This window comes from Geospiza fortis, unplaced genomic scaffold (genome assembly GCF_000277835.1).
Source record: "Geospiza fortis unplaced genomic scaffold, GeoFor_1.0 scaffold274, whole genome shotgun sequence".
Lineage (NCBI taxonomy): Eukaryota > Metazoa > Chordata > Aves > Passeriformes > Thraupidae > Geospiza > Geospiza fortis.
The window spans coordinates 757,065-772,518 of record NW_005054485.1 but is presented as its reverse complement, the minus strand read 5'-3'; the positions used below and the strand labels follow the sequence as shown (position 1 = coordinate 772,518).

Sequence of the window (15,454 nt, the reverse complement as noted above, 5' to 3'; positions counted from 1 at the left end):
CCTGGCCTAATTGTTCTATTGAGTGGAAAAATGTTTTATCAGTGCTGAATGTTTTATACAGAACATGCTTTCCTAGCTGGCAGAACTTCAAGAAAATCCAAAGATCTTGTTGCATGGTTACCAGACCTGTTTGTGGCATTGCAAGGTTAGGTTGTTTACTCTAGCAATCTTATAGTCTTGATTTGTTCACACATACAGGAATTGTGCAAGTAATGTATACCAGTTTTGCAGAAAGAGGGGGAAGCATTCCAGCCAATTAAAAATATGTGTTCTGAATTATTTCATTCCACAAAAAAAAAAAAAGAAAAAAAAAAAGGTTTACAAATATTGGTGAGAATATGTTCAGTATTTTGAATTTCTAAGGAAGCAATCTTTGAAACTGTTGTTGAGTTTAGTCCTAAGCTACACGTGGCCTGTGGAAGAGAAGATAAATTAAAAACAGATACTGAAGGTAAGCAGGCAAGTAAGAATTTTTCTTTCATCTAACAGCATTCCAAAGAGTATCTGTGAGCACTGAGTGAAAAAAACATGGCTGCTTAACCCCAGGTCATTAATACCAGGTTTGTTTAGTGTCTGTATTTGTGGGTCAGGAAGATAGAAGGTGCTTCTAAATGTTGTCCTTGAAGCTGTGAAAGATAGGTAGTCTTCAGCAATTTTACTAGCTTACTCCTTACAGTCACAAACACAGTGAAGTGTCATAATTTCTACATTTTTAATGCTTTCTACAGTTGGAAAGCCATTTTTTCCTTTCTAAGATAATTTTCCTGTACAGATGTTAAAAAGTGTAAAAAAAGAGGTCTGTTAACCTCAGGATTTTAGTTTTGTTTCAATTGCATTTTAGACTATCCAGTGAAAAGGAAGGAGGATGAAGTGGATCAAAGCAACTATTTTAGCAGAAGATTATTCAAAACAAACAAACAAACAAAATGCCAGCTAAAACATGAGTTGCGGATGTTGAATTTTAAAAGTATAGCTAGTCTCAGCCCAGGAAACCCTAGTTTCAGGTTTTTTGCCTTGCAACTTTCTTATTTTTTAATACAATCCTGAGATGGTTCTGTTAAGTGTCTTGTGAAGTAAGTATTGGGCTAAAGAAAGAAATTATTGCTACTAGTGTACTGGTTAGACAGGTCTGTAAATTGGAAAGAGCGTATATTTTAAGAGAAATAAGGATTGCTAGTATATCCTTTTCATTTTGGTCATTGTTCGAAATTATTTTGAAGCTGGATATTGCTAACTGAAGAAATGCTGAGTAGGAGATAGGTAGGAATTCTAAGTGTAGTTGGTTGAAAATAGAGGGTATTTTTTTTGCCTTCAACTTTGCTTCAGGACTGTAGAAATCTGAAATTAGACAAAGGGCTAATCTGTTTCTTGAATTAAAAATATATCTGATGGAGATTTGATATGTGAAGGTTTTAGAAACAAACTTTGGTAATATTTACAAAATCTTTAAGAAAGATGGAGTTAAAAAAAAAGTTTAATCTTTCTCCAATAATGTGTAAATATGGATCACCAGTTCAAGGATTTTCTACACTATATGAAGAATGCACTTTGTGAAAGCTTGGGAGATTCCTGCAGGATGAGGAGGAATCCCAATAAGCTTAGGTGGAGATTTCTCAGGACGAGTGCAGCTGCAGGTTCATAGTCACATAATTAACCCTGTGGAAAATGGGAGCAAGTTCCCATGAGGTCTTGGAGATGTCCAAATGTAAATTACAAGCCATCCTGAGAAAGGGAACAATTGGCTCTACTGCTGGTCTTACTTCACATTCAGCACATAGTGGGGCATTCATTTCTACTGCAGTCAGTGGAAACATAAAAATTACAGTTTACACTGTAAATCATTGTAACTTACTCAGATAAAAGGCTTTGTTTTAGTGCAGTCTATTAAAGTAAATGGGTTGCACTTCTTCCAGCAATGCTGTAAGTAGTGTTCCTTTGAGTCGACATTATCAACCATCCTTCTGCAATAAGAAGAGAAGGAAAAATTCATTAATTGCTTCTAAAGCCTTGTTTTTTATAGCTCCTCATTGAAAAAGGGTTGGTTTGTGTATTCCTATTTAAATTGCAGACAACAATTTAGAACTTTCAGTGTCTTCTGTTGGGTCCAGGTGAGACACACTGCAAAAATCTGGCAAAAGATGCGTTAGTGTGAGTTTATTGTCAGCAGAGACAGATCAAATTCTTCACTGCCTTTACCTGTGTCTGCATTTTTTTGTCTGACTTGAGGCAAACTGCATGTCATCTAAGTGGCTTGGATGATCCTGCTACAGAAAAGGTGCTCCCTCTATTTGCATTGCTGGCTTTGAGAAAAAACCCAAGTATAAATAATATGAAGCCCATGGGAAATGTGTAACTCATAAGTATCCTAAAGTAGTTTTCATTTCCTTTTATTTCATTGACTTCTATTGTTTGTCTCTTGTCTGGTGGACAGGTCCCTCATACAACCTGTCTCTGATAATGGCTTCAATCCAGTCTTTCTCACGGAAGTCGTTCAAGTTTGAGAATTTGCCTCATTTTTCTCTCTTCATTACTAAAGCAACAGTTCTGAAAGTGTCTTAGACTGCTCTGAAGGCTGCAGATGGTGGGTTAAACCTCCTTTTGCCATTTTCAGCCCATGCCAAAATCAGGCTTCTCCCGCCTGTGTGTGCAGGAGCTCCTCACGGTAGGTAGGTTCAGGCTTCCAGGCTCTGGCATTGCCAGTCCCAGCTTTCTGTTGAAGGCTCACCAGGCTTCTAAAGAGCTGCATCACACTGGAGCAAGAAATCCTGCTTTCTTCTCAACACTTGGCCTCCCGGATCATTACCATGACAAAGGAGGATTATTGACATTTTTTAGTCATGATGCTTTTGATTTAAGGCCTGGTTTGATTTGGGGCAACAGTGTTCATTGCCCAGAGAAGCAATGGTCTCCTCCAGGTGAAGAGCAAGGAGAGAAATGTGCTTTTGAGAAGGAGGAGAAAAAGGGAAAGCATTGGCTGAAGAGGCTGAATGGAAGCTGTAATGGATGCAGTTTGTCTCTGGGAAGGACCCAAAAGCAGCCCATGATTCCTTAAGACAATTAAAAGCAAATTGTCCGGCTGAGCGATCCCAGAGCAAGGAAGATGCTCCCCAGACTATAATTCAAGGGGTTGAATGGCCCTCAAAAACAGAGCAGAAAGAAAAAAACCCCGAAGATGAGGCAAATGATGGAACAGATGTGAGTGCTTTTGTTGGGAAGACTTGGAGGCTAGCGGGATGGCGATAGGCTAATTTGAGGCGAATAATGCCAGGTTCCTTTCATATGCAGAATAGCACTTTGATCCAATGTGGATGAAAGTAGTGAAAAGTGGAGAGGATGGCAGGGGGTCTTTTGTCTTTGACAAAAAAGGCATCTGCCAGGCTCTAACTCCCGTTTCCCCACCCCCTTAGCCTAGCAGGCCACTCCAACAATGCTAGCAAAGGGACAAGTGTCTCCTGACAGCTGAAGAAATCTCCAGGAGGAGAATGAGGTTTGCAGCAATATGTATACTGGAGAGCTTAATCGATTTTTTCCACAGTACAAAAAGGGAGAGGGTTGGGGGAAAACAGAGATCACAGTGAAAATGGGAGGTGGGAGATAAAAAAATCCCTTTCTAATAAACTTGTTACTTTTGCTCTCCAAATGCATCTTTTCAGAAGATGCTTTGATGCTAGTATGAATACACTTAATGGAGCAGAGTAGGATGGAGTTGCTGGAGGGGGTGTGTGAAGTGAGGAAGAATAGACTTGCAAGAATGATGAATGTAGAGTGATTTCTGTGCATTCCAACACAGGAAAGATCTTGGAAATAGTAAAATAGTGTAATGCAAGAGATATCCGCGAGACAGAAGAATACTTTTTGTACCACCTGCTGGAGGAGCTCAGATCTACCCAAATTCTTCTTTCATTTCTAAGAAAAACCAAGAATTTCTTTTTAACCTTTCCATATTTGCTGTTTTCTTAACTGCTTGGAATTACTAGCAATGAAAGGACTGCAGGATCGAATGGGGATTTCAGAAGGCAAGCAATATTTGTCCTAGCAAATATAGCAATTTCAGACCAGCTGCTGATGTGGTACCTGCTTCTGCTCTGTTGACTTTCTTCAGTTTTTCACATCTGGTAAACAAGACTGAGATCCAATTTGCAGAGTTGGATGTCTGTGGTCTTCTTTAAGCATCACTTTGCACCCAATCTGATGTTTTCTTTGAGAAGTAATGACAGATAATGAGTTATCAACTTCTGAGCAAGACCCATCTCGGTAAATTAAATCCTTCAAGAACAGTAGGTTCAGGAATCTTAACCTTTTTTTTGAGACACTGACAATGTTTATCCATTACTATTTACTGAAGATAACCTTCTCACCAGGGCAGAGCTTTAAGCAACCTCTGATATCACAAACAGATCCTGCTCCTTTACCCCTCTCTTTCTGCTGAGGACTTTCCATTCCCCCAAGAAGGTAGGAGTGATAGAGGAATTGAGAGGAACTATCACATTGCTTTGAGAGGCCGTACACTTACACTGATGGCAAATTGTAATCCTGTGTAGCTGTTCAGTAGGTGTGCCATCATCCCCCCTCCAGCAGATGCCACCGTTCTGTTCAGACCAGCTGATGTGGAGAGTATTTTTGACAACAGAATTTCCTGTACTCCAGCTGTGCAAAGCTTGATGCATAAATTACTGTAACTCATTAGAGAGGGCTGATTGTCAAGGACATTGATGCTCTCTTGATCTCTGCCTCTTTGTTGTATCTTGATTTTCTTGCTTCTGGTGCAGAAGGACTTGAGCTGCTGCTGCTGTCCTCAAGGGAGTGGACACCACCCCTGTCCCTCACAGCACCAAGGTGGAGGCCCACTCTCTATGTGGGGCACTTCAGGTGGTTCTTGCGTGACCCCCCCTCATGTACTATGTACAGTGATAGGATGCAGGTGTGGGGAAATATGTTGCTTGTGGGGAAGTCTGAGCTGTCAGGGAACAGCTGTAGTCCTCCATGACAAAAGAAGAAAAGCAGCTGTTGCACACAAACCACCAACATGGCCATGGAGTCCAAGGCAGGCTGCTGGATGCTCTGTCCCCAGGCAGGAGTCTTGAGCAGTGCACTGGGACACTTTGTTCTTTGAGATGAAACATGAACAACCTTATTGTAAAAGGTCTTTCATGCTTTCCCATTTGGGCAGGCAAGCCCTTCAGCTGCTGCCATCCTGAAATTTCTTCGTATGTCCAGTATCAACTCTCATACCTTCAGCCAGAAAGGTCAACTCTTAGCAAAGGCCATAGAGCTGCCAAAGATGCCTCACTGGGGCAGTTTTTTGTCATGCCAGCAGTAACATTAGAGATATGGAGGACGAGGGGATGAGTTGCCTCTATTCCTGTGAAAATTTGTGTAGTCATCCTCCATAACTGTAGGTCATCACTGAAATTTGTGCTATGTTTTTGGGGCAGATTTATGTAGCTCTTTGCAGCTTACTGTGTGCTCACAGGAAGGAAGATGCCTGTATGGCTTGGCCTGGCTGCTGCAGTGCAGGCCCAGTCTGTTTGGAGGCAAGACAATCTATTTCACATGAAGCACATTGCAGGGGAGGAGGGAAGAGATCTGTTTGGACCTGAGGGTAGCATGCAGAGCAAATGACAGCAGGAGTACAGGCTTCAGGGGTACAGCAGGGAGAGGAAGATGATTGTCTTTTTTCTTACGTCTCACCCAGCAGGCTGGTGTTTTCTCCCTAGAAGCCAGTTACCCTCTACTGATTTGTGTTTGGATAAAAATCAAACAGTAGAGATTGCAAAGCCTCTTTGATATGCTTAGTCTACATTGAGGCAGTGCTACCTGTCCAGCTCAGGAGGCTGCTACATTTCCTGACTGCTGTCTGGACAGAGACTGTCTGGTCATTGTTTTGAAGTCTGGAAAAGAGCGTACTGCTTTAATGGTAAATAATCAAGCAGGTGGTATCCAATAGCTTAAAAATAGGCCATTCTCATGGAAGTGCTTTTGGCTGGACTGATTGTGCATGTGACATTTTTCTGGCACGACCTAGCAGTCATGGCTGTAGAAGTCCCATATTTTCAGAATAGATTTGGCTTGTATCTCAGTGAATGTTGTCTGGTCATTAGTATCCACCAAGAGTTCTCTGAAGCCAAACAAATGGAAAATGATGACTTTGGAGTATGATAAACTCTAGCCTGCATGCAAACCTTTGTTCAAATGTAAGGTGGTTTCAATTTAGTTTTGTTCAATTTACTTTAAAATGTAACAGAGGTCCTTTGCAAGATAGGCACTGCTTAGTTCTATGTAACCTGGCCAAACATCCACGTGGAGCTATTATTTTAGTTGAGTGCAGTTTGTACCAACAAAGTGAATTCTTTCCCTTTTTACACAAATGAGATGTGAGTGAATACTGCTATTCACCCTCCCAGAATTAATGCTCCATTATGTGCTTTCATATTGGGTTACATACACAGTGGTTTGGATCCAAAGAGGTAAGTCTAGCTGTAGTGGGGACAGCATGATTTCAGGTCTGGTGAAATTTGCACCTTTCTGTAGAAGACAGATGGTTGTGGTGGGGGAAGGAAGTTGCATGTGTTTGTTTCTACATCTGCTCTGTAATCCCAAAATTTGGTTCATATAATCTCAGTACATTGAATATGCTTACTCATGTGTGAGTTTCATAGTGTTGGCAAATACTTTCAGTTCCAGAGTGCCTTTGGTGGTGTTTGAGGCAAATGTCCAGGAGGAGTTAATTACATGGAGAGTAACCAGAGCTTACAAAATAACACTCTCACGTGTAATTTTTGAAAAAATTCAAAGCAGTATATCTGAGCTTACTTCCTTTAAAAATAAAAATAATAGAGCAGTAGGTAGTCAGAAAGCTTGTTACACTTGTCCAGTTTTGGTGTAAAAACCAGCAGTAGCCTGAGTGTAAGCATGAAGAGATGTGCTCAGAAGAGATGGTAGTGTTTTACTTGCCAGGTGCTGACAGAGGCCTGGTCCCTGCGCAGGGGAGTATGCAGCTCCATGCCTCACCAAAGGTGCCCACAGGCATCCCATGTTCAGCCTGGGCAGTTTCCACCCCATGTCTTTCCTTGGCTTCCTGCCTCTCTGGAGCTTGGTGGCCGCTGTCTGCAGTGGCTAAGGGTAGAGAGATCCTGCATCTGTTTGGCTTCAGAGACACCTGTTGGTCCAAAGTGCTCTCTTGTCCCCTTTAAGTGACTGCTACCCTCATGGGCTGTACAGTGCCCAAGGCAGGGGACACTTGGATCAGCAGCCAGTGTCTGGGTGAGGCCCTGAGGCCACCACCTTGGGAGAGCCCTGCTGTGCTGGAGGTGGGGAGGCAGCCACATCTGGAGGGTGATCTTCTCTCTTTATGGGCAACAGAGAGGTCCCTGGGCAGCCAGATAGTATTCCTTGAGGCAAAGGGGATGGGAATGTTTGCATTCCCAGGGGAAGCTGAGGAGGAAGGAATGCTGCCAGTACCCTCCCTGTGGAGGCAGTCAGCTAGGAGAGACTGAGTGCTGAGCAGCTGCAGGGAGAGCAGCTTCCCGTGTCCCCCAACAGTCACCACTCTTCCCTGGCCTGCTCCAGAGAGCCATTCCTACCTGAAATAGATGTGATGTCTGAGTGGAGACAGAAAGCAGGAAACAACAGCCTGTGACTGTTCTTGCGGATGAGGAAGGAAGGGCAAACAAGGAGAAGCCATGCTTAGTTTAGGACGGTGGCTGAGGAGATATGAGGATAGGAGCCTGTCAGGCCCTGGGGCTCTCTGGTGGTCAGGCAAACTGTCATCTACGAGAGCAAGGTTGCCCCTGCTTCAGCCTGCCCCTTTGTAGCATTTGTATTCATCAAGTCACAGGCAAAACCCCACTGAGTTAAATGTGGTGAGTCCATTCCTTCCCTCTGAGCAGCCAGGATCCAAGGTGCGAGTACCTGTGGAGCTGTAGGAGGCATGGATTGGTGATGTCTAGACTGGCAGGCTTAGAGCAGGAGCAGCTTCAGAGAGCCTTCAGCCAGTGGCTGTGTGTCTGTGACTTTCTCATGGGATTGAAAGAGAACTTACCAGGAACTCTGTCTTTTCCTCCCTTCTCCCCCTCCCTCAGGTGGTCTTTGCTTTGAATCAGACTCTCTTGCAGCAGGAGAGCCTCCGAGCAGGCAGTTTCCAGATCCCCTATACGACAGAAGACCTTATCAAGCATTACAACTGTGGGGACCTCAGCTCCATCATCTTCAACCATGACACTTCTCAAGTGAGTCTTGCCGCTGCAGCCCTTGTGCTACACACATCTCCCTGTAGCACTAACCTCTGTAACACATGTGCTCGTCTCTCACTCCTTTCTGGGTGAGGGCCAGGGGCATGTTGCTGGCTCCCTGGCACATCTGCTTTCCTGAGCCTTCTGTTGCAGTAGTTTGCACCACCTCAACCCCTTTCTTGCACCCAAGCAGTGAAGGTGCACCTGGCTTTCCCTTTTGGATGAGTACCGTGTTCGCTTTAGCATCAAAGCTCTATGAGTTAATCATTTACTTTCTTAAGGATCCTGTGAAATAAGCTAGTTTAGGTATGAGCAAACCTAACACCAACAGAAAGCAGCAGCAGGCTCTCTTGTCTGAATAGGAACAGAGAAATGCACTCATGACTTGGACACTTTTGTAAGGCTGGGCGAGTTACAAGCTTTTTAATGTCCCCTATCAGTATGATTGTGTGTTGTGGACAAGGCCCAAAGGAGAGTAATAGAGTGAAACAAAGAAAAGATAGATTCAGACTGAATGTGAAGGAAAAGAGACCTTCTGAGACCTCACAGACTTGGGTTTATGGAGATGGTTTCCTAAGCAACACAATGGAATGTAACACTGATCTTTAAACCATGAGAAAATGCCCAGCAGGGACCAATTTGGCCTATTTGGGCTGTTAGATTAACTAATCTCAGGCTGAGACATCAGGCGTCTCTGTTCTTTTTTGTGAGGTATTGCCTGGCAATTTGTGCACATCAGTGAAAACACAGGCTCTATCCTTAGAGTGCTGAATAGGTGTTGGTACCTGAGCTTTCTGTGCTGAATAACCATTTTGCTATGACTTATGTCATAGCAAAACTATGTGCAGAACTGCAGAGCTGCAGAGCCATACTAACTCCTGCTTCTCTGGTGCTGAGCTTTGTGTGTGTGTTGCTGCCTCCCCATCCTGCACACCCACCCTCCTGCAGGTGCAGGCATCCTGGTCATCAATGCTGCCTAGGTTTTACACTGTGCACTCCATGCACAGGTTTCAAAGCATTTCTCAGAGGAGACCAGCATTTTAAGAGGATGCAGATGCTGCATCACTATCCTGTAGAGATGTTACAGACTGCAGACATTGCCCCTAGGTCCTTGGAGAGAGCAGCTCTGAGACCAGCATGTTGCCAAGGGAAAAACTGTCCTTTACTTAATGTGAGGGACTCCACCTCAGGGCACTCTCCTTGGCAGCAGAGCTGAATACTGACAGTGTGCCACACTGTCAGTTTATGTTTTAAGTAGAACTTCTCAGTAAGTATTGGATTTGACTCCATGCTTGCCCAGTAGATGACTACATCTGGGCTAACTACCCTTTGGAAAGATTCTGTAATAGTCTCTGGGGGAATCCAAAGTCTCTGCAGCTGCTGAGCCTTGGAAGGGAAAGCACCTGGCTTACTAGTGGGTCTGCTCTCCAGAAATCACCGCTTACAGGCCCTTTAGTTAACTGTCCCCACAACTGAATGCCTAAAGCTACTTGTCAAGAAGCCAGGATTGCTGCAACAATAGCAGACATAGGTTTCTCTCCACTGCCAAGAGGTCAGGGTAGCATGCAACCACAGCTGTCCTTGGGGGCCCCAGGGGAGGAAGCCAGAATTTTGAAAGACACCAGCAGGACAGGGCAACTGGAGGTGGTAACACGTTCTTTCTTGACAAAATCTGGCCCTCTTAAAGTTTAGAGATTTTTTTTTAACTACTTCAAATTGCATAGTTGTTCTGTGGCAGCCTGAGGGCTCTGATACCAGTCAAATTCTCTTAGGAGAGCATAATTATCATTATAGTTATGTCATACCTGTGGCAATTTAAGAAAGAGGTATGTAGCTAAAGGCAGTTAGTGGCAAATATTTACTTTCTTCAACTGAGCAATCAGGGTTTAGGGTCTTCAATGTGGCAAAATGATAGTATTTGTTGACTTTGAATAAAAAAAATCCATCTGGCTAGTTCATGAAATGATGCATTGATATGAAGCATCATGCATCATTAGAAGTTTATTAAGTATTTTTTTAGCTTGCTTTGGGTTTTGTCCTACTGGCTGTGCCTTGAAGGATGAGGCAGTTGCTACACTCTGTGTGGAACAAAAATGCCTGGGCCTAATGGCTGCCTCTGAAATAAATTCCCCTTTCATGAAGACTTTTTTTTTTCTACCTTAGGTCCCAAATTTCATTAATGCTACACTTCCAGCCCATGAACGCATTACTGCCCAAGAAATAGACAGCTACTTCCGGCAGGAGCTCATCTACAAACGAAATGAGCGAATGGGCAGGAGGGTGAAAGACCTGCTGGAAGAGCACCCTGACAAGAGTTTCTTCTTTGCATTTGGAGCTGGTATGTGACTGTGGTGCCATTCAATCTGAACTCATCCTTCCCGCGTCATTCAGAAGTATTTTGCAAATGCTTGTCTCAGTTTAGAGAGGGGTCAGTATTTTTACTGTGGTGGACACAGAACTCAGCTTTCCCTCAATAGTTGTACCCTAGTAGGAAAACCTTTTCATGTAGGACACTGTTTTTCTTCAGTGTGCAAAGAGCTCACAGTGCATGTGCTTACTGCAACATCTGTTAATTACAGACATATTTGTTATATGAGGAGACAAAGATACTGAGAACTACAGTGCATGCACACGAGTTCATCAAAATACACGCGTGTTTATTGTCTGGGCAACCAATGCAAGAGGATAGGAGCAAAAGGGAGCTGAGACGAAAGGCAGTACATCTGAGGCTGCACCAGCGCTTGAATTTACCTTTCAAGGACATGTTCAAAAGAAGAATATGCCAAATTGTGTGAATCTAAGGGACTCAATAAATAAGCAAGGGAATAAGCAAGGCACAATTTTACCTTTCTTTTGTTCCTGCACCTCCTTACCTCTTTCACTGCGCTTCCACAAGGAAGTTGTGTCTGCTACTATTTTGGAGCAGCACAGTAGGACCAGTTGGGGAAAACCTACTCCATTTTATGCCTCTTAGCAGTCAGCAGGACTCTATAGGCACATCCAGCAGCACATCCAACTCAACAAGGTTAGCATCCATGCTTCAGACTAGGGCTGGGTGGACGGTGTGAACATGATTGTTTTGCCATGACTCCCATTTTTTACTCTAGCTCCAGGGAAAGGAAGAAGTTAGGATCAGCATTAAAAAAGATAGGTGCTAATTGCCAGAGAAGTATCACATCCCCACCACCATAAGCCATATGGCCTTTGGGAAAGGGGGAAAACTGAGACTGGTGTCAGCATCCATGCGTGGTTTTCCTAGTCTCAGTGCATATTGCTTTAGTGAGGATGAAAGATCTAGACAAGGCAAGGAAAATACTTACTTAAACACTGAAGGTATTTGTATTCAGAGCCTGTGAGAATTTCTGTGTTTGCAGCAGGGAGTTGTGGTTACAAATTTACCATAACAAGGGCCAAATGTGTGAGAGCTGAGATGTCAGGAAAGGTGGCTGACCGTGTTTGTTCAGATGTGTGTGAAGATTGTAACTTGCAGTCTTCCTGCAGTATCACTGCTCTGTGCAACTTGCTGTGACAAAGAACAGTGAAGCAGGCCCTGGTTGTGTAGATTCTGGTCATGTCTTTCTGTAGGCTAAGACCAGGGCATTGCTGCACTCCACTGCTGAAGTTCTGACCACATTTGACCACATTTGAACCTGCTGCACTGATGTTTCTGACAAAAGCATGCACCAGCCACAGGTCCAAGTTGCATCTGTTGCAGGTAGCTACTCTTCTCTCAGGAGACCAGTTGCAGATATTTGGGCTTTGGTTCTTCCATCACAGCTTGAGTGATGAGCAGCCCACGTAAGCAGGCATATGTGTTGCTCTGACATGTCCCAAGAGCAAGATCCTTTGAGAGGAGAGAGCTTCTTCCCCTCCTTTCACACACTCTGAATCCCAGCATCTGCAAATCACATGTCTTTTGATGGTTTTGTGTCATTTGTTTCCCCTCCCATCAATTTCTTTCTGTCCTGCCCCTCTGCCCAGACTGTCTTCATTGTCACGGGTGTGCACAGCACTGCCTCAGAGCCCAGAAGCACTGCTGTTCCAGGACAGATCCCTGTCCTTCTCAATTTCTCAGCTTTCTTGTTCTCAGCTTTCATGACAGTACTAAAATCCTTTCCCAGGCTTACTGGAATCTTGCTTTTCTTTTAAATTTATTTTCTTTGTTCCCCCTTTTCTGTGTCCTGATTGCCAACATTTCTACACTGCAGTGCTCCCGGGAGCCTTGTGCCTAAATGAACACCCTTGATCTTTGGCTATGCGTACATGGCTTGATCTCCAAGCACCTGGTGTGCTCTTCTCATGTTTTTCCACCATACTTTTGAACCCAGACAGCTTCCCTGTCTTCTCTGGGACTTTGGACTGATTTTGAAATTGTCTCTGGCTTTGATACCAGTCTGTACTCTGTTCTCATCTGCTCTTCCAAATAGTTCTGTTCAAAGGATAGTGCCAGCCTCCCACATTTAGCAGCACAATTCTTGATTACACCCTTGTTTGACTGCATGAGGTTTTTTGGTGGGTTTTTGTTCATTTGTTTATTTGTTTTGTTTGTTTCATTTGTTTCTTATTAAGCATCTAAATGAGAAGTAGCATCACAGGATATATTGCAGAAAACAGATCAATTTTTACAGATTTCTGAGGTTTTCTGAGTGCATATTGCAATTATGAATTCAGTCTTTCATTGTTTTCCAGCAAGCTAATTCAGCCATTTGCTTATGCAGATTGCTGTGTGTGATAGATAATTATGTGGAAGAGTTATTTTTATGCCAGCAAGCAGTGAAGATGAACAAATATCTTGTGATCAGTTTTAAGCATTGCTTGGAATTGTACTGCTGCTAATTACTGTGAAAAGGTTCCAGGAAAGTCCTCATACAAGGCAGGTTAGAATGAGAAGCAGTAAAAGAAAAGCAAAAAAGAAAAAGGCTATAGGAATGGAAATAAATCATGATGGCATGGTGGCTTGCCCTCTTCTGACCACCAATGAAGAAAGTATCTCCTAGCAGTAGCTTATAACCTGCAGGACAGGGTTGTATTAAAATGGTAGTAGGACTTTTAAGGGTCTCCCAGTTAGTAGAGAAAAGTTTCAGTTGTTTTCTTTGCAGACGTTTTTCACCCTGTATTTATTTTTAAAACAACTAGGCTTTTTGTAAGGAAAGTTCAGTCTTTTAATTAACAAAACACCATTGAAAAAACAACTTTTGTCATCAATTATATGCAAGCAAGATCATGGTTTGTGGGTGACTGTGGTATTACATATACCTTCTCTTGTTATTTAAACTACTCTTGGTATTTTTATTTTATATGGAGGAAAATTAAATAAATCAGAAAATACTGATTTATTTTATATGCTAACTGGATTGACGTGATTTAGAGAGGTGTAACACATCGTGTAAAAGTCTCCTCCCTTTTCAGGTCGATATAGCTGCATGGCTATAGATGTTAACTTCTTACATTGAATTATGTGTGTTAATTTGGGCCATAATCAATTTGATCATTAGATTCATTACATTTTATGCCTTTTTAAAAATCAATCAGGCAGACTCTCCCTACATTTGGTCAAAAATGCCTCACAGTCAGAGCCCATTTCTGGAACTATTTTTGTTTGGAAGTAATTTGCACAAAAACAGAGAACTAAAAACCAGCAGATTTTGCTGAAAAGATCCAAAACACTTTGCTTCTGGCCAGAGTGCAAACAAGGAAAGTTTCAAGCCAAAGTAAGTCTCTTTGAGGGAATTAGAGGAAAGCATGGGAAGAGAGAGCTGGCAATGCCAGCAGCATTCCATTATGTTCAGTAAAGATTTATCTTAATTGTGGACAGGCCTTTATGTATGGCAGCACCCAGGTTACGAGCCAGGCCTACTCCCTTTTGCCAGTGGTGGAACTTGTGAAGCAAAGCCCACTATAATCTTTCACCACCAGTCTTCCTTCCCTATGCATTTCTAATTTCACTGCATTCTGGAGTGGCATGTTCAGGCTCTGGATGCTAAGCCAATGTGAGTGATGGCACATGTGATTCCATAGCCAGCCAGCCAGGTAATGCCATAGGTGTCTGGTTTGTCTAGGAAGGGAACAATGACAAAGTGAGAACTGCATTGTTCTGCTGTACTGTGGAGAGTTTTACCATTTGTCCAAGTTTTACAAGGGTGCTGCATGCTGGCTAAACCTTCCCAAAATCAAGGCATAATTGATACTGGCAGAGAGCTCTGGAAATTGTCTGATTCATCCCTATGCTCAGAGCAGGATCATATAGAGCAGGCAGTTTTCCTAGGACTGGAGTATGGGCAAGGATGAAGACTCCAGAATCTCTCTGGGTAATCTCTTCTAGTGTTTAAGCACTGAAGATGCTTTTTCTTATGTTTAAGTTGGACTTCCTGAATATCAGTTTTTTGTCCATTGCCTCTTGCACTTTCATGGCACATTACTACTGGGAAAAGTTCTGCTCTATTTTGCAACTTCCTATGAGGTATTTATGCATAAGTTATGGCCCCCAAGCCTTCTCTTGTCCAGACAGAATAGTCTCAGCCTCTCCTGGAATTTCACATGTTCTAATTGTTTCATCATCTTTGTGGCCCTTAGCAGCACTCTGTCAAGTATGTCCTCATCTCTTTTGAACTGGGAAGCATCCAGCTAGACACTGGATGGACCCAGGTATGTGTTACCAGGGCTGAGGAGCAGGAAAGGATCATCCCCGTCAATCTGCTGGCAGCACTTTCCCTCACACAGCCCAGGGGGCCATTGGCTGCCTTTGCCACAAGAAAACCTTGCTGGCTTAAGGCCTGCTTGATGACCGCCAAGACACCACATCTTTTTCTGCCAAACTAGTCTTCAGCCAGCTGGTGTTCAGCCTGTCGTGGTGCCTGAAGCTATTCCTGCACAGGTGCAGAACTTGATTTGCTGAACTTTATGAACTGAGTTTCCCCTCATCATAAATCCATACTGACCACTCCCAACCATTTGCTTATCGCTGACACATTTGGAAATAGTTTGCAGGCTGATTTGCCCCACCACCTCCCCCAGGAACAGAGGTGTTGCTGAGCAGCTTTTAATTCCCCAGATCCTTCTTCCTGTGCTTCTTGAAGACAAGAGTTACACTTGCTTTCTTTGAGTCCTCAGGGACCTTCCCCACTTGCCATGACCTTTTGAAGGTAATTGAGAGTGGCTTCTAGTGACATTAAGCAAGCTAACACAGTTTCTCTGGATGAATCCTATAGGGACTTGAACATGGC

General features: G+C 43.3%; 1 protein-coding gene across 1 annotated transcript in view; it reads left to right on the top strand.

The window, feature by feature from the left end:
* TRABD2A (TraB domain containing 2A) overlaps positions 1 to 15,454 on the top strand; it is a 100,479-nt gene that overhangs the window by 65,324 nt on the left and 19,701 nt on the right. The window contains exons 3-4 of the mRNA XM_014310112.2: positions 8,082 to 8,228; positions 10,395 to 10,569. Coding sequence (XP_014165587.1) covers positions 8,082 to 8,228; positions 10,395 to 10,569 — 322 coding nt within the window. The remainder of the gene's footprint in view (positions 1 to 8,081; positions 8,229 to 10,394; positions 10,570 to 15,454) is intronic.